Source organism: Mixophyes fleayi, chromosome 6, assembly GCF_038048845.1.
Source record: "Mixophyes fleayi isolate aMixFle1 chromosome 6, aMixFle1.hap1, whole genome shotgun sequence".
Classification (NCBI taxonomy): Eukaryota; Metazoa; Chordata; class Amphibia; order Anura; family Limnodynastidae; genus Mixophyes; species Mixophyes fleayi.
Genome location: NC_134407.1, coordinates 162,553,988 through 162,577,783, shown reverse-complemented (window position 1 = coordinate 162,577,783; position 23,796 = coordinate 162,553,988). Strand labels below are relative to the sequence as shown.

The 23,796-nt window shown below is 38.9% G+C and overlaps 2 protein-coding genes and 1 long non-coding RNA gene across 8 annotated transcripts in view; 1 reads left to right on the top strand and 2 right to left on the bottom strand.

Moving 5' to 3' along the window:
* Positions 1-7,087: 7,087 nt before the first annotated feature.
* On the top strand, positions 7,088-13,689 carry LOC142094634 (uncharacterized). The gene is made up of 2 exons (XR_012677688.1): positions 7,088-7,175; positions 12,603-13,689. It is a non-coding gene; the product is annotated as an uncharacterized LOC142094634 (long non-coding RNA).
* HOXB2 (homeobox B2) lies at positions 9,598-11,942 on the bottom strand. Its single transcript, XM_075176977.1, has 2 exons — positions 11,168-11,942; positions 9,598-10,671 (listed from the first exon to the last, which is right to left on the bottom strand). Exons 1-2 carry the CDS (start codon positions 11,529-11,531, stop codon positions 10,013-10,015), a joined length of 1,023 nt encoding a protein of 340 aa, XP_075033078.1. The 5' UTR covers positions 11,532-11,942; the 3' UTR covers positions 9,598-10,012.
* An 876-nt stretch (positions 13,690-14,565) lies between the features above and the next one.
* The window catches only part of HOXB3 (homeobox B3), a 39,478-nt gene continuing 30,247 nt past the window's right edge, over positions 14,566-23,796 (bottom strand). For 4 of the 6 annotated variants that reach the window (XM_075176967.1, XM_075176968.1, XM_075176972.1 and 1 more), the window contains 3 exons: positions 22,791-22,851; positions 17,285-17,832; positions 14,566-16,628 (listed from right to left, as the gene is read on the bottom strand). In XM_075176967.1, the coding sequence (XP_075033068.1) occupies positions 15,883-16,628; positions 17,285-17,714 (1,176 nt within the window). In that variant the 5' untranslated portion in view covers positions 17,715-17,832; positions 22,791-22,851 and the 3' untranslated portion in view covers positions 14,566-15,882. Of the gene's footprint in view, positions 16,629-17,284; positions 17,833-19,911; positions 21,453-22,790 lie in introns of those variants that run through there. The other 2 variants (XM_075176970.1, XM_075176969.1) reach the window with 2 other exon arrangements.

Sequence of the window (23,796 nt, the reverse complement as noted above, 5' to 3'; positions counted from 1 at the left end):
TGGACCCCTGCTCTTCTCCTGCTTCCTCCTCCATTGGTGACCTCATCAGCTCCTTTGACCTCTAGTATCACATCCAAATCAATATTTCTTCTCCTTACCACTGCCTTTCTCTTATGCCTCATATGTCCTGCTGTCTCTCATCCATTTCATCTTGCATGCCCCAGTGCTTTCTTCTTCCTTCTCCAAATCCTGCCACCTCCACCACTGGAATATATGCGAGATCCAGTCCTTTCTCACAATAGAAGCCACCAAAACTATGATTCACTCTCTTGTAATCTCTTGCCTTTGTTGCTGTAACCTCCTTCTTTCTGGCCTTGCCCCTCTTAACTCTATCCTCAACGCTGCTGCCCGCCTTATTTTTCTCTCCAGTCGCTCTATCTCAGCTGTCCCTCAGGCCGCTCTATCTAAGCTGTCCCTCACTGCCAGTCGATACATTGGCTCCATTTAGCCTACAAAATTAAATTGAAACTTCTCACCCTTACCTATAAAGCTCTCAACCAATCCTCTCCACCTACATCTCCAGCCTTATCTCGACCCACATTCTTTGCTGCCCCATCCACTTTGCCAATGGCCACTACCTCACTAGCACACAGGCTACCTCTTCCCACTCATGCAACTCCCAGGCTGCTCCGCAGCTGTGGAGCAATCTCCCATGCTCTATCAGGTTAGCTTCTACTCTCCAAGGCTTTAAGCGTATCCTTAAAACATAATTTCTTTGCTAAAGTCTATCAGCCTTCCTCCTAATTCCTTTGTCACGGCTATTACCTCTACTGCCTCCACTCTGTACCTCCCTATTTGTGTCCGCTCCTTCACATTGCGATATAAGCTCTTACGAGCGGAGCCCTCTTTCCTTGTGTTCTCCTTCTACTATTCCATCACCCTCTGTACCTCTAGGGGCTAGATTTACTAAACTGCGGATTTGGAAAAGTGGAGATGTTGCCTATAGCAACCAATCAGATTCTAGCTTTCATTTATTTAGTGCATTCTAGATAATGACAGCTAGAATCTGATTGGTTGCTATAGGCAGCATCTCCACTTTTTCAAACCCGCAGTTTAGTAAATATAACCCTAGGTCTGCTCCCCTAGCCCTGTTTTGTTGAGCTCAGGCCTACTTCACGTTGGACATTGCCATCACTCTCACTCACTGGCCTGTAAATAATCTGATCTGCATCAGTGGCGGATCTAGGTGAAGGGCGATCGGGGCATTCACCCCCCCTAGCAGCAGAAAGCCTACCTTTAAAAAAAGGTTGCAGCTGCCGATCAAAACAGGAGGGGGCGGGGCTAATCGCGAGCAGAATTTGGGGCTAAACACGGGCCAGCCAATTAGAGTGGTCCCAGTCGCCGATCAAAACGGGAGGGGCGGGGACAATCACGAGCAGAAGGCGAGGCTAAACGCGGGACAGCCAATCAGAGTAAAGGAGGGGCATGATTATGCAAAATCGCCCCCCCCCCTAAACATAAAGTCTAGGTCCGCCCTTGATCTGCATTACCATGTAATCTGTGTATTGTTGTTTAAGCAGAGTGTCTGGTCTTTCTATTATTTTGTTTTTCCTGTATTATGAAACTTGTTATGGATCATTGTTATCTGTTTATTGTGGACTAATGTACATGTCGTATACAGCACTGTGATCCTTATGAGGCACTTTATAAATAAAATGTAATAATAAAAATTACTCAACATCAGCCTCTTATTATTATTATTATTATTATTATTCCTGACTGAATACATTTGCTGGTGTGACAGTCAACACTAGCCTACTGCAGATATTAATTTAACATTAATAACAATAATTTAGTAGGTTATAGTGTTATACACAGTACACGTGGATGGCCTTTTTTATATTTAATTTATCTGGTATGACTATTAGTTACCATCAGTATGTATTATTGTTGTATAACTGTTTTGCAGCACCTAAAGGGAAGAATGTTGTGACTCTAATGGGCTGAACAAAAGCCGTGATTCTGAGCAGACGAGCATTAACCATCCTCCCCCTTAACTGAACATTATACTGAGATAATTTTGAAATAATTAATGTATACTCTATTGATGGCAAGTGAAAATAAACCATATTTTAAAGGGGTTCTCCAGTTTCAAAAAAAACACCAGTTTTTCAGAAACATATGTCACTACCAATTGATAATGCAATTTTGGGCCATGTACACTGTACATACCTTTAGTCATATTTTATTTTCGCCAGCTGCTTTGTTCAACTTACCTTCAAAATCAGAGGGGATGGGTTGCCCCAGTAGCCAATATCACTGTTGTTGTGCAGGAGACATTCTGCAGCTGAACTACTTGTCTTATACCTAGGTTTGGTGGTGGGTCTTTCAATTACAATAATTAAAGGACCACTAAATCCCTAGATTTATATTTTCAGACATGAACCATGTAGGTAAATATATTGTTCAGAGTTACCCTGATATTCCAATGTTTGTTAAAAATTAAAGTAATACCTCTCCACTCCACTAGGGACAACTAAAGCTCCTCTCACATCCTTAAGATTTTGTCCTGATGGGATCTCACACAGTGCAGTCCTTTGTTAATATCACATCACTGACTCTCCTCCATGTATGAATCCACCAATCTCCACAGTGCATTTCTACACAAGAGCCTGATGTAGGGTTGGGCGCAAGTCCAACTCATCAGAGCAGCACTTCTAACTAAGGATCCGTCTCAGTTTGCACTTTGACCCAGTCGGATCTCCCCCTTGCACCTCTCTGCGCTTAGAGAGGTGGAACAGGGGAGGTATTGGGCAAACCTAGCAACATAAAGGCGTGTTCATGCACTTGACATGCTATGCTGAGTTGAAAGCAGCCACAGATAGGTCTCAAAGAGATGTTTCTTTCGCTGGTGCTTTCTTCTGGTTCAACAGACCTTGCTGTATTAAAAAATAGAAGTAAAAAAAAAAAATAAGTTTTAAAAAAACAATGTGCACCCACCCCCAAACAGCTTAACCAACTATAGCGCTTTTTAGGGGGTAGAAGCCCAATTGTTTAAAAAAATGTTTACAATCATTTATTAATTTAGTTATTTATTTATCAGCTTTACAGGGTCGCTGTGACTCATACACTTAAGTGTATTTGCCAAGGAGCAAATTTGCACCTTGGCAAAACCATGTTGCATTAGAAGAGGGGGGGTAAATTTAAAATATAGGGACAGATTTATAGTTAGGATACAGTATGTCAAAGATCAGCTTTAATTTCAGTGTAAAAATATCTCTAGCACGTATTTGTGTGGTACATGAAAAAACAGCCAGTATTTTCCTTATGTGCAAAATAATAAACTAATTTGCACCTCTTGCATTGTAACATGGTTTTGTCCAGAAAACTTGAGTAAGAAAACTTACTTAATTTTTTGCTTAACTTTCCTTCACGAATTAGGCCCATTGTGTCTGACTCACACAGAATTATGGCCCTGTTAAGGCAAACAGTCTTTTATCTGGCTTTCAGCCCAGCATAGAAATTATTAATTCCTAAGCAAAAATGGATGGCAAGTGTATCAGGTTTTTAAGATCAATAACGGCAAAAATCTGCACAAAATCCATTATGTGTTTTCTTAAAAACACGTGTAGACTGATGAGCATTTGCTGCATTGGATTTGGTTTATTCCTATGCTTTGCTAAGGGACATTCCCACGTGGATGAAGGCAGGGCTTTAAAGTTAGATAAACAAGGATTAAGGACTTATTCCTGCTGTTTTACATTCTTGACCGTTAATAAAAATTTGTTTTTAAAAATAAATAAATGAGGCATAAGTAATATATTACACATGTCCTGCTTTTCTCCTTATCTATAACATTTAAATTATTATATACCACAAAAGAATATTTGAGAAGTCTATGTTTAGCCCCACATCCCCTTCATACATTGGTGGGCGGCCAGTAGGGCTCATTTACTAACATTGCATTTAAATGTAAAAGTAGCACTAGATGGTGTAAATGTATCTGCTCAGACACTTCCATTGTCTAATCTGCACTAGCCGGGTAAAAGCTAGTTGATGACTGATTGATGCACACATTTTGTACCATTATACAACGGTCATGAATGATTCCATCTGTGTCCTTATGTATTTATGATTTTACCATAAGAATATTTGTCTGGATGTCTGCTAATTTTCATCACTACATTACCCAATCTTGTTAGTAATACCCACCAAACCGAAAAGTGGGATGTTATCTGGTATCGACCAGATTGACAAATTTCAGTAATTATCATTATTAATAATGAGATTTGTCCTATGCAGACATGTTTGTGTCTAACTGCATTGTGGTCAGAGAATCTGCATCCGCTCTCTGTACATATCTATGCATTAAGTATGTCAGTACTCTGTTCAGTGTCATTTATGATGATCTCTTATATGATCTTCTATCTTCTAATAATCATTTGTTACTTCAACATGTTTACAATGTTGCCTGTCTTTTACATTTTAAAGCTGCTAATTCACATGGCTATTTGAATGGCCAAATGTTTTATTTTATACCAAAGTGGCTAAAAATGATTAACAATCCAACTAAACATCTGATTGGATTTGATTAGATGTTACTCAGAACTGGCAACTTATCTTGTCAGACAATGACTTCCATCTTGCAGTGTGTATGCACATTGGCCCCCATGTGATCCTGATGTTTGGCTGTGGTGTTGAACATCCAAATCCTTCAGGCTTCATCACAACAAGGATGGGCAACTAGGCTGTGCCCATACATAGCATTTTTTATGGTCAATGTAATATCTTTACACCAAATTGGCCCAAAATGACTGCATGTGTGGGCCACAATGATTATTGGTATAATTAAAATCCAATCAGATCAGATGATATTTATTTGCCTAGACGTTAAACCAGTTTCCTGCTGGCTGCATTTGATTGTGTATCTTTGGGTGGCCGTTTGTGTAATGTATCCAGTTTGGCCATCCACGTGTGTTTGATGTAGGTTTAGCACCATAGCCATGGGAAAGTCCATTGTGTCTAAAACCACATTAATGATTACAAATCACCTGTTAACTTATATAGGCTCCTATACTATACTAATTGAGCTGCATACATTCATTTCTAGTGACCTCAATGTCTGTTGACATTTACATATTCTAAAAGGTTACTAGGACTTTAGTCTCTGCTTTTAAATAACGTAGTTTTTCGCTTATTTAGACATACATATTATGTGTTGTTCTATACATGGCTTTCCCTAACTTGGTAAACTATATATCTTATGCAGTTTATGCACCAGTCTTATCTGGTAAAACAACTGGTAAAATGATATGTACATTGCTCATACTCATTGACAAAACTGTTGTAATATGCTCACTGCATTCACAATTGACACAGACACCTACATAATTGTGTCATTGCTGCTTTCATTTAGTAATTACTGTATCTTATATATTACTATAAGTGTGCACACATCCTTATCCTTATTATGCTCCAGAGTTAAATGACTTGTTTTGAACTAATCGAGACGCTCTTCTGCCCCCTGAATTCAGCCCCAGCCATCGCCATCTTGTATTCTTGTTTTGAATTTGTGCATCTTGCCCTTCGCTTTGCTTTGCATCCTAGAATGAGTTCTCATTTTCATTTTCCTTATTCGTGTCCAGCTCCACTCTGATGGTTGTCCCCTGGAATAAGCAGTGCGTCCCAGCTGTGGGAATTAATGCTGTCACCGGTAATTGGTGTTGTCAGCACATCTGTATACCTCAGAATGGCCTGTCCAGACTCGTTGCTTTTAGTTTCTTCATGGCTCCATAGGATGATACTTCTAGACCCTTTTAGTGTCACAGTTTCTTGCTTTCCTCACCGTACCCACAACACAAGTGATCCCTAGTGGTGCATAGGCTATTAATGGCATATATTATGGTGCCACTTGTCCATGTTATTTCAGGTAGATAGTCCCATTTATATCCAGCAATGTATTTTGTGGGGATGATGCTGCAGGTCATGCTACAAATGCCATGTAGTTATGATACTTTTCCAGATCCTCATAGATTGTCTAAAAAAGGAACAAATGACATGGGCCAACTAATATTTACAGAAAATGAGCATAACAAATATCTATAGCTGTCTGAATAAAAAAAATCGTCTTTGCCAAGTCCCTAGGCATATGTGTCATATATTAGAGAAACTGAGCTGGTGGGGCTAAGGTAGAAGAATTTGGGGCATAGTATATTTATAGGGACTCAATAGAACAAAATGTCATTGCTGCTATTGTCTGAATTAGTGGTTTATCCCCTAGTGATAACCTAATACTGAGTAAGAGTACTTGACTTATACTGCATATAACACACTGAAATACATGAATATATTGATTATCTAGTTTCCATCTTGGGCAGGGCAGTGTTATTATATTTCGATACACCACAGCATTTATCTCTAAAGTTAAAATTATTGTTCCCATATAGAAATGCCTCCCAATGTTATAGTACCCCTTATAAGAGATAAAGACCCACAGAATCACATTGCAACAAATGGACATAGAATAGAAACATGGACGACAAACATTTTGCTTGAAAGTTGGACCTGATTTAAAGATGTTCTATGTGATAGTAATAATTCTCCTTTACATTTCTATCACAGCACTTCCTACCGTACTACGTCTGGATCATACACTGAAGTTTGGGTCCTTGCTCCACTATTATATTTTATGTGTGAAATGAGAAAGGCAAACACTGGATTTTGTGACGTTCCTCTGAGTTTATTTGTGCTACTGAAACTATAACATAGCCTATGGTGTTTATTGCTTTCTGAGGTTTTATTTTGACATCTTGTTATTAAAATCTATTTCCATTTACTTACTTTCTGTTTTGTCTCTCCAGTAAAAGTAGTTCTGTGAAAATGTTAAACAACCACTTCATATAAACATAAATCAAATGGATACTGGGAGCTCACCACAGTAAGTGTGGCAGTATTTAATGTTTATATATATATATATATATATATATATATATATATATATATATATATATATATATATATATATATATATATGAATATGTGTAGTGGATATGAAAGTCAGGAAGCAAATTGTATTGTATGACAAACTAGTGTCAGATTTCTAGTATAACACAGAATTTAAATGAAGGGTGTTACTGCACATGCCGAGCTGATAGCAGAGGGGAGAGGTGCTCACATCACCTGCTCTGCATACAGGGAAGGGGCTCACCTGGGACTGGGCGCCCCCACCTCGCACGGTAAGTCCGGGTACAGTCAATAAGAGGTCGCCCATAAGTCCACTGTGTGGGAGGGGAATTGATCGTTGGATGACATCGTGCCTGCCAGGAACTTTAAAAAGTCATTATGGCCTGGACAGGGCATTGTTAAACGTTTGTATCGATAAAATGCCAGTACTTACGTCTGGAATATATAGGTTTACCTCACATCGCCTCCCGTCTGTAGCACCCCATGTCTGAGCATTAGAAGACCTCCACCCCCCTTCCCTCCCTTCTTCCTATGCAATCCCAGCCGGACCGATTCATCATTAGGACAAGCTCTCTCTGGCTCGCCATCCCCCAACAAGTCCTGGTTTAAGCAGAGAACAAGCAAAGGAAATATAAAGATGGGGCTATGTGGGTGGACTAGTGTGACTAGTGTGAGCTAGGACGGGGGGCTGTATAACCAACCTCCATGTATATTCATATATACATATATAACTGTACCTCTAACTTTACTTACTACCTGCGTTACCACAAGTATATTTGCATGTCCGAATCTATTGTCTCACACAAGAATTCAGGTCACACGTTTGTTTCATCCATTTACTACAATCCTATAGCTCCTTGTTTCATCTGTCCTCCCCCCTAGTCCTCCCCATAGCCCCTTCTATTTAAGCTACTTTTCGAGACACATTATTTCTTCACGTACTTAAATTCCAACTCTGAGCCTCAGAATCTGTGTAACCTTCTTTCCCCACCCCAGAGACCTCTCCATCGCAGCTACTTCCAATTATTCCCCAAACTCTCCTTTTTTTTCCTGGGCCTTTAACCAAGGCCTGCCCCACTATCAGTTACTTCCCACGCCATTTATCCCTTATCTCCCCTCATTTCTTCTTTCATCCCTAACACATCACTAGTCCTCCCCTGCACACAGAACGCTTTTCACAGCTGTCCCCCCACCTACACCATTATCTCCCCAAACTGGGTGAATGGAGCTCCGCACTTCGGCCTTAAACATTGTCTCCCAAATACTATTTAATTTCATTTTAGTTACACCTCATAATCTCAAGTTCACCCAATAAACTTAAGTTAATCAATACAGTACTATCTGTTTACTTAGCTATTATCATAAGGAAAAACAATACTGTTGTTCAGTTAGTACTGTGGAAGGCAGCAACCAGTTATTATGTTACTATAAAAAGCGTAATTTGAAAGTGTAGGCAGGCAGGACTATATATATATATATATATATATATATATATATATATATATACATACACAAACATGTCCAACGCTAATAATGCTAATCATTAGCAGCTAGCCAAGTTACAATGCACTGCTGTGCGGCTGTACAATCCAGGCCTTGTAATGTAACCAGCTGAGGGCCATGATATATGTTCTCTGGAGTTAAATACATCAATACAATTTATGTGAGATCTGAACAGACACGAAAGCCCCAATTCCTCTATAATACAAACATTTTACACGAGACGTGCATATCTGTGTGATAAAATGCATCTCAGGGGGTTATTTGCAGACTATTAATATTTTATGCACAGATGTTGTGTAGATAGAGGTTTACAATGCAGCCCGGATTGACTAAACTGGACCCTGAAAATACTGGTGCATCTCCCCCTCTCATATCAATGCCCCCCCCCCCCCCCACACACACACACACACACACACACACAAACACACACATCTCTTGCTATCAGCATAGTTATATTTGGCTAGGCTTCGATTTGATTACAAAAAAGTGGATTTTTTTTGTTTTCTAGCTGGTTAATTTAGACTAAGACTTATAAATCAGGGCTGTTTTGTGTGACCCTGTCTGTGTATATGTGTGTGGGTGTGTGCATGGTAGATCTTATTGTCTGGCCTCTTCTGGCAGCGCCATTTTGAGGGAACTCGTCTATTTCTTCTGCTCTGTCTTGTAATGTTAATTCACATCAGCCTCATAGCCAATATAGAAATACCTGATATGTATTAATGTATCTTTATGAGCCATAGATCTGCAATAGATGCACTCATACTATCATAATAAATTCTGTAGGAAACCCTTCATGTCACCCTATTAAATATATATGTTTATTTCACCAACATTAATATGGTAAATACGTTTAACACTTTAAACAAATATTTAGCAGCGCGACTATTGTATAGCGAATTCCAAATATGATTGAATTATATAAACATATCTGGCTACGAAAATAGAAAATATCCTTTTAACTGAGATAAAGTTAGCATAAAATAAAAAAACTTCTTTTTAGTATATGATTTTTTTTTAGTATCAAACTTTTAGATTTTACTATATTTTCAAATCCAAAATATGTCATTATTTCGCTCATTACATCCAGATAAATAGTGCCTGTCTCTCAGATCAGCTTTCTTTCAAAGAAAATCACAAATTGGTGTTAGCGAAGAAGCTTTGGCTACTTTTCAACAAACAAACAAAATAAAATAGAATAATTGCATTTTTTTATTAACATGATAAAACTTTGCACACATGATATTATAAAGACATTTAATCTATGAAAATAAAGTCCAATAAATAATTATCAAATTGCTAATAAACTTTAAATAAATACTGTAAAACGTAAAATGTCTGCCTAACAAATCTAAACCAACGTTTGGATACCTGAGACGTCACTAAAGTAATTTACAAATCCATTTGTTATTTTTTTTTTTTTTTCAAATCCTGATATATTTTACAAATCATCAATGGAAAAAAAATGCGATGTTCGATTTCCGTCAAATAAATATACCTTAAATAAATATAAATGATGTTGTCGCATTTCTGTTGGCACTTGATAATAATAATTAATAAATAATAACAATAATAATAATAATAATATTAATAATATTAAGTTCAGAGTTTAAAAATCTAAGTTGTGCAGATCTTTGCTGCAAAGTGTGCTAGTGAGAAAGTCAATATCTTCTTGTGAGAAATGGACAGGGCTATGGAGGGATCCATCTGAAATGTGTAGGCAGGAGTCTGACGAGAATAAAGTCAGCTCTGACAATAAGGAGTTGTCCTGGCTTTCTGAGAGGACATTGTCCATGCTACCCACCTCTGTCCTGGGGTCAGCCTCACTGGTGGGTGTTGGATAGAGTGGGCTCCTGGAGCTAGATTCCTTGCCGGAAGAAAGTTGCTGACTGATGGCCAGTTTGGGGGTCTCAGACGTGTAAGGGTCTGTTTCCCTTAAGGAGTCGTTGCTGTCTAATCCTTGCTGGTATGGTGGACTCTCATCTCCCTCATCTGTGGGATCGCAATCTTCTAAATTAGAGAAAGTCAGATCTCCATCCGTTTGGTCTTTATGTTGTGTCTGTCTCTTGTGCTTCATCCGCCGGTTCTGGAACCAGACCTTGACCTGTCTCTCTGTGAGATCCAACAGAGCCGCTATCTCCACCCGCCGCGGTCTGCACAGATACTTATTGAAGTGAAATTCCTTCTCTAGCTCCAGCAGCTGGGTGTTAGTGTAGGCTGTCCTCAGCCTCCGGGAGCCGCTGTTAGAGTCCTGGATCACGGGCGGTTCTGGAAAAATAACCACTTAGGTTATACATCTAGTCACACAACAGTTCCTGGCTAACCAATTAACCATTATGCCGCTGGAGAACAGCAAAGCATTCATATTACAATGTTATGTTGGTCTCACTGGCAGCAAGAGGGTTAAGATTCGTCAGCTAGTTGTGTAATACAAAATATAGTTCGACATTTATTACAGTTGTCATAAATACTTATAGGTGTAGGTGTTACATTGATCTGACTTTTATTATTAAATCAGAGGAACTCGTTGCAGGAAATATAAACACCCACAGTCCTTATATCCTTTCCTGGAGATCTATGCACAAAATACCCCAAATCTAGGTCTCAGCCCTTACAGCAGCATTACCCAGGAACACTACATATTGGGGCCAATGCACTGACACAGTGGTGTTCTTATTGTGGCGTTCAGTGCTCTTGGAATGATAACACTATTATCAATAATAATATGAATGAATAATAATATCCCACTCTCCCTAAGACAGACCTGCTGGCGAATCTCCTGCAGACTCTGGCGTTGACAGGGGGGCTGCAGGCGATCCTTGGTTGCTTTTCTTGCCTGCTTTCTTTTCTTTCATCCAGGGGAATTCAGTAGCCAAATGGCCAGGCTGAAGCATAGGCTTTTGGACCAGGCCATTGTCTGTCCGTTTTTGGCTCCTGGACCTCGGCTGGCTGCCGGAGCCCGGATTCAAGCTAGGGATGGTTTGTTCAAAAGGAGGAGGAATTAATGTCGAGTCCTTGATTGATGAAGTTTGAAATGTCTCCAGGACAGCAGGGAAGGACGTCAGGCACTCTGCTAGCGAAGGCTGGCTGTTTATAAACCCGATCTCCCTCTCAAATTCAAAATTCATGGCTTCCCTGGGCCAGCCTAGGGGTGGGAGAGGAAATATTAGGGTCCCAATAATTCCGAGGCCCTATTATTGTATATTGCGCATAAATCAGGAGTATGGGGACCCTGCTGTATTAAACTGGAGACTGGGCGACATACAGCCAATTCCTGGTCACATGACTGTAGCTGACCAATAGAATGGGAGGCCTGCTAAAAAAGAGTGCATTATCACTGCGAATTAAATCCTATAAATGTGTGGGGGGTTCCCAAAACTGCGGTGTGTGTTCTTCATGTATTATTTGGCAATGTATATAGCATTGAGAGGCGAGTATGGAGATATTCACAGAAGAATACTGAGCAAAGACTCCGGCCAAAGAAAAGTACTCAATTGGGGGGCCAGAGAGAGGCAAACTGTCCCCAATATAAGCAGGTTCAAGGGACAACTCAAATGAGAGCATATTTAGTGCTGTGCTGATATAAAATGCTGAAGTTTATGCAAAGCTTTGGGTCATTTGAGGGAAAGGTTGCACAAGACTTCTGTGCTTTCCAGGACAAGTGAGAACCACTTAGTGAGTATCAGGAATAAATCCTAAAGGAGAGGCTGGCGAGTAACAGGGATTCCTGAGCCGCTTTACAGGACAAGAGTGATCAATCTCTGAAGTGGAGGGGCAGTGTCAGCTAAGAATTTCTCCCTTTATTGCTACGGACATGGGAAACATCCCGAGGACTTAGAGAACAAACGCAATTTTAACATCAGGAAACTGGGAGAGAGAAAAACAAGCAGTGGATTGAAACATCTCAGCTAAGTCTAAGTATATGGGGCGGTGAGCAGCTTGGTGATGAGCTGGCCCTGCTCCTAGCATGGAAACTTTTGTTACTTAAAAAATCTGTGTGGGTGGTGGGTGGATGGCAGGGACAATCCTAGCAGATCTCAGTAAGGGCGATGTAGTGACAACAAGAGGGACACAAGTGTGACCAGGAGACTCTTATACAAACTGCCATAGATAAATATATCTCCATTCCTGCAAGGTTTTTGTTGCAGTGATGATTTTATGGAACGATTCTTAACCATATTTTCCCTTTCTCCATTTAGAGCAACGAATGGAAAAAAAAAGACCTGTGTTATTATTTTAATGTGGAGACTGGAGCCAGACTTGCTGGATTTTATTCTTCAATAGGACACAGCTGAAAATAAAGGACCTTTACTTTCCTTTTTGGGGGGTGGGGGAGGCTGTCTGCATAATTATTCCGTTTGCTGTTACTTAAAACTGTGAGGTAAGAAAATGTGTATGTAAGAATAGCTCTAAAGGTATTGACTACTGGTACCATAAGCTATCCTGAAAAGACAGAGTCAATTATTTAAATTCCAGTCTGTACAGATGTGTACAAATGTACAAATATATACAAATAGCTACATTTAAATAGCTACATTGGCAAGCATGTGACGCTTTCTCTTTCATGTATTTATATGCATATTTAAATACAGATGCTTAACCTATGTGATGTAACTCTCTCTCTCTCTCTCTCTCTCTCTCTCTCTCTCTCTCTCTCTCTCTCTCTCTCTCTCTCTCTCTATATATATATATATATATATATATATATATATATATATATACAGATGTTTGTATATGTCTCAGTTGCTTGATTATCCCCAAGCTGAATACAGTATTAGGAATGTATTATTTTTTTATATCTTCCTCTACCAGTGTCTGTACGTGTATTCTTTGATAAATGAGGATCAGGTAACTCTAATACTTGTGCAGCTGGAAGATTTTGTCAAAAAGACTGCTGAACCCTTCCATCTGTTTTCTTTCTTCCTCAACAAATCGCCATTTTCCGAGCAGAGAAAGATGGCGTCCATTCTATTGTACACCCTGCACCTATGCATTGCCTGCTTTATAGTTATTGTGAACCAATCTGATTTTTCTAATGTCACCTTATAATAGTCAAGAGCTAAAAAAATGTGATTTCATGATAGACACTGCGGCGTGTCTGTACTGCTTGAGGATTGCAATTGACACAGAGTTAATGAGGTCTACGGTCAGCACACGACAGAATTTCATGACATTTGTGTACCACAGAGATACTATTTTGTGGCAAGCATGATGTTTTTTTTAAGAATTGTGAGTTTATATGTCAAATTTCCTAATGACCCTAATTAAATGATGAGTATACTGTGATCCATTGTCTCGGATTAAGTTATTTCTAGCGCTCATATATCTGTATATTGGGTCCAACAAAAATGAAAAAATTGCTAGTGAGGAAAGCGAAGCATCTCGTTTTACAGCCCAGAACTCCCTCTTTTTCACCCCCTCCTCTCACTATTAACCCCCACCTCTTTATAGCTGTCCTTTCTGGGTTAACTAAGATACCTTACTCGCTGATTCTCACTTTCCCTCCTTCCTCGTCCATTTATCACGTTTCTATACTATTATATGTCTCTTCTTCATAGTTTTTATTTATGACCATTAATTTTATCTCAACGCTCTTTCTTAATCCAGTCATTTAAATCGATCAATGATGAGGAATATTATTGACTCTGTATTTACCCTTTTCGATTCTTAGACATCCTTAATCCCTGTTTTTAGTAATACCCATTTGAATTCAACTTCTTTACCTCCAAAAGGCAATTAAAACGCAAATTGATAAAGTCAAAAAAATACAGAACTATGGTCGATATCTTTCGCCATACGGTTACCGTGGAAATATCACTTTAAACATATTTTCAGTATTTCTATACCTCCAGTAAATTTATAATGACCCCCCCCCCCCCCCCCAATTCTCCCTCTGTATGTTTATCTGTACTGAGGAATAAACAAGCAATGAGGATAAAGTTTACCCCCATTCAGCAGCAGACATGGTCCTGTAGATCCTCGTATACTTGTCCCTTGAACACAAAAAAAAACTGCCCAACCCGCACTGATTCTATACAAGCAGCTTAATAATTAAGAGCAAATATTGACATTCCTGAATACAAACATATATGGAATTAAAGCCTGCTGACTGGTGAGTGATCCGGGAGCTGCACTGTGTGTTACACTAACACAACACTCAGATTTTATAACACAAAGTTTATTCCAGGATTTTTTTCAACAGACAACTTTTTTTTTTTTTTGCAAAGAAAAATGACCTACGAGGAACAAAGAGATCTCCAGAGCACGTTGGCAAGCCTCTCTATTGATGGCTAGACAATAACAGTTGGATGGGTCTTCCCATGGCTCCAGTAGGACTAGTTACATAACCCATTAGTACAAGAAAACAAACTAACATCTCTCTAAAATACTAATTAAATAGGTATTATTTTACAGTGACAGGGAAACACAACCTTTAGAACAAGAAAATACCCAAAAAGTACAAGTTCCTTCTCAAATCTCATAAATACGGTAATATGCTGGATAAATAATACAAAAAAAAAATGAGAAAAATAAAAATTTTCAACGCCTTTCATAAGCAGCATTAATAAATATGTCTACGCATGATCACACAAGCCTGGCAGACTCCAGGATTGAGTGAGCCGGGCCCTCAGGCTGCTCTCACCCTTGTAAACTCGAAGTGCAAGGGAGATGTCCACACTGATAGCTTAGCAAACACTGAGCAGAATTCACTGTGCTTAGATTGGTGTGCAGACATCTCCTAGTATAGTATACTTTATACTATATACCCTGTATTCACGTTAAGACGAGAGAGTAAATATAATTCAGGAGCCTCCAGCAGAGGCCTACAGTTATTGTACCTTTTTTTTTTTCCTGTAACACATTTGCTTTCACCGAGAAGTGACACCAGATGCAATTACATAGATAGTACAACACTGCTTTGATCTTAAGGTCTAAGGCTCCTAACAATACATAGTAACATTTCTCATGTTACATATAATTACAAAACAATTTCAAATAAAATAAAAAATGAACAACTGCGATCAATTATTCGTATCCATTGTGTTGAGAAATTACAAGTTTAAACACGGCTGGGACCCTGGTACATATCTAACCCTATAGTTAACCTGGGATAAGGGTTAGTATATTATACATATACCATTTTTTACTAGTAGAGTGGTGTTTTTAGGACGGATTGAGTAATAAATGCCAATCATATGGACGTATATTATGCAATTGAGCATAATAACAGGCCCTTCTCCAACTTATTCAAAGCACAGCCTTCAGAAGCAATTGTGTTGATATGAAAATGCGTCTAAATTACAGTGCAAGAAGAATCCTGTAATACCGTTAGAATGTAAAATGAAAAGTAAAAAAAAAAAAAAAACACAACAATAATATTAGATCAACACAAATGTTTCTTATTGTTCCCGAGGCGGTGACTTGGCTCAGCGCCCCCTGCAGTCTGCCAAGTGTTTCTTTTTTTTATTCTCTATATAGTCACAAATGGGTCAATTTAGGGGCTTCTTGGATCCTTCCCTGATGATGCGAGGAGAGCTCTGTGTAGGTTGGGTGGGGCTCACAAGGTGCATGATGCTGGCTGGTTGGCATGGAAGGGGCGCCACTGTAGTCCATGTTGCTGGGCTGGTGTGCAAGGTGGTTAAGACCATACAGAGAAGGGCCTTGTGTTGGCACAGAATCCACATAGTTCCCCCCAACATACACTGGGCTCCCTTGCATACTGGGAGATACGTAACTGCCCCCATTCCCTTGTAAGCCATGGTGGTCATACTCTGGGGCAGTGTTTCCATACTTCTGTTGGGAAGGACAACCTTTTGCAGGGGTCTGGTAGTAGGCATTTTGGTGGGATTTGTTATTAAAGGGAGGTGGTGAAGGTGCCTCATAATTAGCAGTCATTGAATGCATGGATCCCAGGAAACCTGCAGAGGATTGCATGCTCAGGGGCGGAGTGCTGGTTGGAGAGGGTCCTCCGGAGGATGATGACATCCCTTTTACCTTTTGATCTTTCTTATACTTCATCCTTCGATTCTGAAACCAAATCTTGATTTGCCTCTCGCTGAGATTAAGCAGATTTGCCATTTCCACCCTCCTGGGCCGGCACAGGTAGCGGTTGAAGTGAAACTCCTTCTCCAGCTCTACAAGCTGTGCACTGGTGTAGGCCGTGCGTGCTCTCTTGGAGGAAGAGGAACCCGGGGGGCTCCTGTCACCACTGCAGTTCTCTGCCGCTTCAAATGAAATAAAAGATAATTACTACACTCTGAAATTGAAAGCATTATTTCATAATAAATTCTCTAACATGCGCCCAGACCTGGCCTTCCCCGCATTAGTCTGCACTTCATAAGCCTGGCATTTATTAAGAGCTCTGCTCCCCAAAGCTGCCCTGGTTTATGGAGATTTGATCAACCAGTGTAGACAGTTGCTTTATGACCTTTATGTATGATTGAATTATTATTTCTTCACCGATAACACCACAGTATAAACAGCCTCAGGTATTGGACACACAATTCCATGTAACATATGTATACAATGTGGGTTAGTATGTACACTACAGGATTATACATTATTTACTATTGTGGGAAAATCACTTTTATTTTAATTACTAGCAAAGTGCAAATGTGTTGCAAACCAACGCGTCCTATCTGCAGCTAGCTTTAAAAGATCAAGCGAAAGACAATATCTGATCAGTTGCTACAAGCTGTTCCCCCTATTTATTTGGTTAGCAGATGACCCCCAATGTTGTACTTTGTCATAGATTGGAAATTGCTTCCTTGTTCCACATATATGCGATGTAAGGGAGGGGGGCTTTATGCATTACTGACCAACTGAGCCATATAAGAGGTTACCAGCACTAAAAATCATTTTCCTATGGCGCCTCTAGTACCTGTAGCAGGGGGACTGGATTTCGGTTTGGAGTTTTGCCTGGACTCTTTCATCCATGGGAAGATCTGTTTGCTGGTTGGATTGGACGTGGCCTGTGTTTTTACCGATGAGGACTTGTTGGCTCCAGACTGGGCGCTGCTGCTATTGTTATTGGGAGTAGCAGTGGGGTGCTGTGGGGGGGAGAGAGAGGAGGGCTGGTGATGTTCTGCAGACAGGCTAGGACGCATACAGCTCCCGTTTAGGTTTTTAGGTTTGGCCAGTGGGCCGCTGTGTCCCAGAGATTGCAAGGAGCAAGATGATCGCTGGAAGTCATTGTCGAGGTGGGATGAAGGTGCAAAGGATTGCTGTGACCCTTCATAGCCCAGACCGCCTGCCTGGTACGAGTAACCTCCAAAGAGAGTGGGGTTGTCATAGTAGGATGCTTTCTGCATCTCCTGCTTCCCCAGAACGTATTGTCACCTACTCGGAGGGTGTCCCCACCCTTACAGAATAACATTGGCACCCCACAGTAACCTGGCACGGCTATCCCTTGTATTTTTTGAAGGCGACCTAGGAGGAAAGAAGACACACCGTAACGAAATATTAATAAAAGCAATGCAGGAAAAATTAACTACAATAAAGATTGTAAACGTTTCCTTTACAAAAATAATAAATGCATTGATTCATTGTTACATCCGTACATTCAGTTACAAACAGAATGTAATTATTCTATTTGTTGCTGCTTGATTAATATGCGTCAGAGGTGTCAGAAGTATCGAAACATTAGTTAATAATTACACTTTATAAAATACAGCGTTATCGAGTTCTTGGTGATCCTCATTACTGACAAGAATTATATATATATAATTTATATTACCATGTTTTATTTTTTGAGGGACAGCAGAACCTGTTTTTCGGCAAAGTCGGCTTTGAGCAAAATAAATATTTAACAGAGCTATCTTTGTTCGCATCTGTATACAAGCAAGAAAAACATTGCAGCCCACATTGCATAGGCTGACATGGGAGATGCATTCCTAAATCTTGAATAATAAACATTTAAACTTCTCCTTTATCTCTCCTTTTGAGTTTGCCAAATAAAACGCTCTTAAACCAGAAAAACTCGCATTGATTCCTATGCCCGGAGCGTTCATCTATAGCTGAAGAATCCAGGATAATAGCTGCTGTCCCAGAGCCCGGTACTATGATGTATGAGGGTCAATCCAACAGCCGGGAGACCTCAAAGACCTCCACAATACCTATTCTTCCTCACCAGAGAAAACTGAATTTTTCTTTGTGTTTCTAACATTGTAGCTGCATTTCTTCCCATTTCCGGCTCCATAATTCTATATTTCCTTCATACTTTTTTAAAAAAAAAAAAAGATCTAAATATAGTTCTACAACAAACACACCTGCATTTAGCGTAATTGTTTTCCTTTCTAAGCGCAAATATATATTATGTAGAACTAAAAACAGACACAGTAGTATACTACCACAATTGAAATAATATGTACAGGGGAAAGAATCGTCCTAAATAAATTATACCTACGTGTAGATATATAGAGCAATGTATAATATATATATATATATATATATATATATATATATATATATATATATATATATATATATATATGTATATATATTTATTTATACACACACACATACATACACACACACTCACACGATAAAAATTATTCTTGCTCTGAAAATAAACCATTTGCCGAGTGTGGGAATGGTGTTATGTCATATGAGGCCTTGTTATTGTACAGTACTAAATATTTTGGCCACCTGAGCTGTATCCTCTGAGATAATAAAATGTTTTTAATCATATAATAATTGCAGATAGAAGGAGAGAGAGTCCGGGCAGCTTTTGTAGCTCATCTCTCCACACGTCACAAATGTCGCTCATTTATCTTTGTCGGAATCCTAATTATTTACTCCAAGGAATTGTTAAAAAAAAACCTCTCTACCTGAATAATAAATATTACATGCTATGGTGTTCCAATTAGTTAGCACTGCCTCCATCTTTTGAGTTACTATTTAAGAACAGATTTTAGTCTTAATATTTTATGCACAAAATGGTACATATAATCAATTAAATTTAACTTTATTCGACATACACCACTCATAACTCGATTTTATAAACAGTTTCATTTAATGTCAAAGAGAAAAAAACGTGAAACAAATATTTTTGCAATAAATATACATATTGACAATTTGTAATAAAATTCTACTGTATTTGCAATGAAACGACATCATTGGAATGCTTTGAAGAATAGATAAAAGGCAATGAGTGTACACACAGACAAACGAATAATAAGAGGTAATATAAGTAATGTTTAGATATTATTTGTAGATGATACAGCCTAAGACAATAGCTGAGAGCTATGCGCACCTTGATGTGTCTGGCTACAAGCTATAGAAATATACCTATTCTTTTTTGCTACATGTATTTTTCGATAATCCACGTAAATAGATTGCAGCAAATAGATGTTTAATGAGCATCTAAGAAATAGGGAAAGTCTGTGAGCGGAGGGGAGCTTAAAGCAGCTGTGAACTCTTCTTGAACCGAGATTGCAGTCATATGGTCATAAATCACTGGGACACAGACTCCGCCATTCACTGATAGACTATTTGGGTCCAGCTTACCTTAGCAGACTCCGAAGAGCAAACCACTAGCAGACATCATATATATACACTTCCAGTGCAATCAATAGGCAGCGAGTCCTCCCTGGCAGCCTGGCGAGAAGCATCAGGACCCGGGCAGGAGCCCAACAGGGAAAGAGGCTCCTGTGGAAGGCAGAGCTGGAAGCAGATCCGTGCTAATCACAGGGCTTTCACTGGACAAGCTGAGCTTCAAGGCTGCCCTATACACCGCCCTACTCTCCCTGCTAACAATGGCCTCAGATCCTCAGTGCCTTACAGCCGTAAAAATCGCACAAATCCAAGCCAACATCTCCGAATTTGCCAGCAAAAAAAGGCGATGAGATAATTAAAACAAAAAATCCCCATTTCCTTTTTACACCACAAGACAACGGTTGTTATTGCTCTAAACACAGCGTCACCACTGAGGGATTATGCTAATTACAGACGTGGACAGAGGCCTAGTCTTGGAGGTAGCAAGAGCTTTCTCTTCTACTGCTCAATTAGGTGTCAGTCTATGCTAATACACCGTTTGAACTCACCTACGCTGGGTGTTAGATCCCGTCTTTTTTTTTTTTGCATCCAGGGCGTCTAGTAGTTTCCCAGTCATTGCTTACAGTTTAACCCCTACCTTGCCAACGTATTTCCCTGCAATGCTTTGCAAGTACGCGTGGCAAAGCACGGGTTAATTTACAGGGTCTTCATCCTCCCGTGAGTTATTTAATAGGTAAATAAATAATGCACAAATATAACCATATGGTGTCATGTGTCAGATAACATATAACTTGCCGCTCTTCAAAACTATATTAACTGTATTTGGTGTATAAGGATGTAGAGAACTCTAGAGTTTGGGTAAGGGTGGCAGGAATAGATATTATATTGGTAACCCTCAAATATCGCCATTTCGCTTGCGCTGAGTGGCTACAGCTCGCAATAAATGTGATTTTGTAACTTTTGATAGTCGTGGAATCCTTGTAATTGTCCTGGTGGAGGTATGAATGTACCAATCCCATGATAACTCATTCAGGTTCATACAGCGCTCTCTGCAGTCTGACCCTTCTACTACCACATGACACTAAAGTACTCAGGCAAGAAGAGAGTTAAACCACTGGTTAAATCGGGCGAATAGATGACAAGAGAGGTGTGGGCACCACCTGGCACATCTCAGCAGGATCCTTGGGTGGTTAAAATGAAAACAAAAGCTCCGGGCAATTTGCTTTGGAACACAAACAAAAGTAGTTTATTGCAGCCCTTATTTGAGTGATCTTACTGTGTATTTTGGTTATCTCAACTCCATACTCTTCATGCATTCTCTATCATTGGAGGTGTAATGTAAACAGAGCCTGTGATCTCTCTCAGATCCTCCATTTTATATTGCATATATGCATTTTATATTTAACTATACATATAAAAATATCTGTGTATATGATCCATCATGTCTATATCTTATAAAAGTACGTAGCATTTCTTATGTATCGTATGCCAGTACACTACTGCTGTTTGAACTTTTCTGAATCATATTATGTCTAATGTGTTGTTTATCTTGTTATTACAGTATATGATATGCGGATATATAGGTTTCCTTTCCAGTGAGTCATAAACTGATCAGACGTCATTTGTGTACATCATGAATGCCATCTTACAAAATTATGAGAATAACTGCATTATACTACACTTATCTTCACTATATATAGATATAATGTAGAACTGATCATATATTCATATATATATATATATATATATATATATATATATATATATATATATATATGTGTGTGTGTATAATCAGCTCTACATTATGTCTATATATAGTTTGAATACAGGTGTAGTATAATGCAGTTATTCTCATAATATATCTATTTTCATGTATACATATATATATATATATATATGTAAACATTATCTGAGTTTTGTTGATGTCCTCACTCATACACTCATAACCAGTTAGTTCTGGTATCATCACTTCATTGTTCTTTAGCGTATTATAATGACTAATGTGTCCTAGTGTACATGACTGCTGATATTAGAAGTCACCTCACATTTCTGTGATCCTACCGCCTCATTCTTTTATATGGTGACATTCCTCTTCTGTGACTGCTAATATCCATATTATATACAGCATGAATATTTCATATTCCTAACCCACTATTTTCCCATCCCAGAGTACGATCCGTTTTGCATGTTAGTAGTTATGTTTACTATCAATTATTATCATATTAAGAAATTTGTTATACCACACATCTTGTAATGATATATATTATAGGCCACGTCTCTATTATAGTCTACATTAGACGTGAGCCCTTGAGAGTCGTGACAACACATATGTAGTATTTAAGGTAACTTATAATGCGGTAGCCTATGTATAGCCTAATACACTACACAAGACACCCCCCTTGTGCTGTAATGTTAAAGTGCTGCTCTTACTTACCTCTTGTAGACAGAAGCCTGTGGTGACGTGTGGAGAGTGTGAGGATTGTCCCAGCTTATCATCCTCTCCCTTATCAGACTAGTAAAACTCACAAGACACCTCGTGAGTGTAATGTATAGGAGGTTTAAGTGAATTAGGCTCCATAATGATTACAAAGTGGAATGGGTCACATTTTACATTGAAAGTATAATGTACTACAACACTATACGGGGCGTGTCTTGGCTGTGATGACTTGTGTCAGCGTTGGACTGGAGCATACTCAAACCCCATAGACGCAGTGCAGGCAGCGTACTTCTAAATTATCAATAAAAATATCAAACTACTTTTTCATTTCAACAGTACTTCCACAAACTGCCAACATCTGGTTCACACTGTATAACATATTATTGTATCAATATAACCATGACAACATACCATAGAGTAAATAGTATATTAATGATTATAGTAATGAACTTACCAGTTTAATAATCGTGTCCAGTATATATCAAACAGCAACAGGAGTGAACAGGAGATGGTGCCTGTAGGATCAAAGTAACACGTGTTGTTACAAATTCATACAACACAAGACCTATCCAAAGCCCTAACAGTAACAACTCCTGACTTATCAGCAATGTTATAATGTGTATCCCTTATAATGTCACATACAGGACACAACTGTGAATTATTGATTTACACAATATCAAATTTTAATAAATTATACTTTTAAATGTGTCTGATGATGTTTGTTCTTTTAGACAGTTAACAATAATACTGTGACTCGCATATGTGATTCAAGACCAACCTATTGAACGTCAATCATTTTGTAGTGTTGGAAAAACTTAACATCCAACTATGCCCAATAAACTCATTTGAGCCATATGCTATATTCATAATATCAGGATCAACATAAATAGGTGTCCTGCCCATACTCATACTGCTAATCGCGTCTTTCCACCAACATGTAATTTGTAGGCCCTATAAAATTAAGTTTACATTTTAGACTAATAATCATAACAACAACGACCCCCTATTGTACACAGAGGCATATACTATAATATACATAAAGGCATTGTGGCAGGCACGTGTTCTTCGTTCAGTTGTGCTGGGTCCCAGTGATATATATGAAATCTAATATATAATCTTTCTTTCAGCCTCTGAGTTACTGGTCTTTAAATATTATTAGCACACTTTTTTTTTTACTGTGTTTAAACCCATCACAAATCACTGTAACCTCGCAAAGCATGGGCCGGTGGCTATATATCCTTTATTACACGTGGCCCTGGCATAAGGCCACAAAACACACATCACGGCCAGTTAATTATTCATTTCCCCGCCAGATTAAAGATAAAAGTTATTACTTATGAAAAACGATCTTATTTCTGAGCCTGAGAGGAGATGATAGAATTGTAACGGAGCTGTACCAATGCTTTCCAGTTAAACAACGCTTGCTTTTTTTTCTAATAATATCAAAATGCCTCTAATAA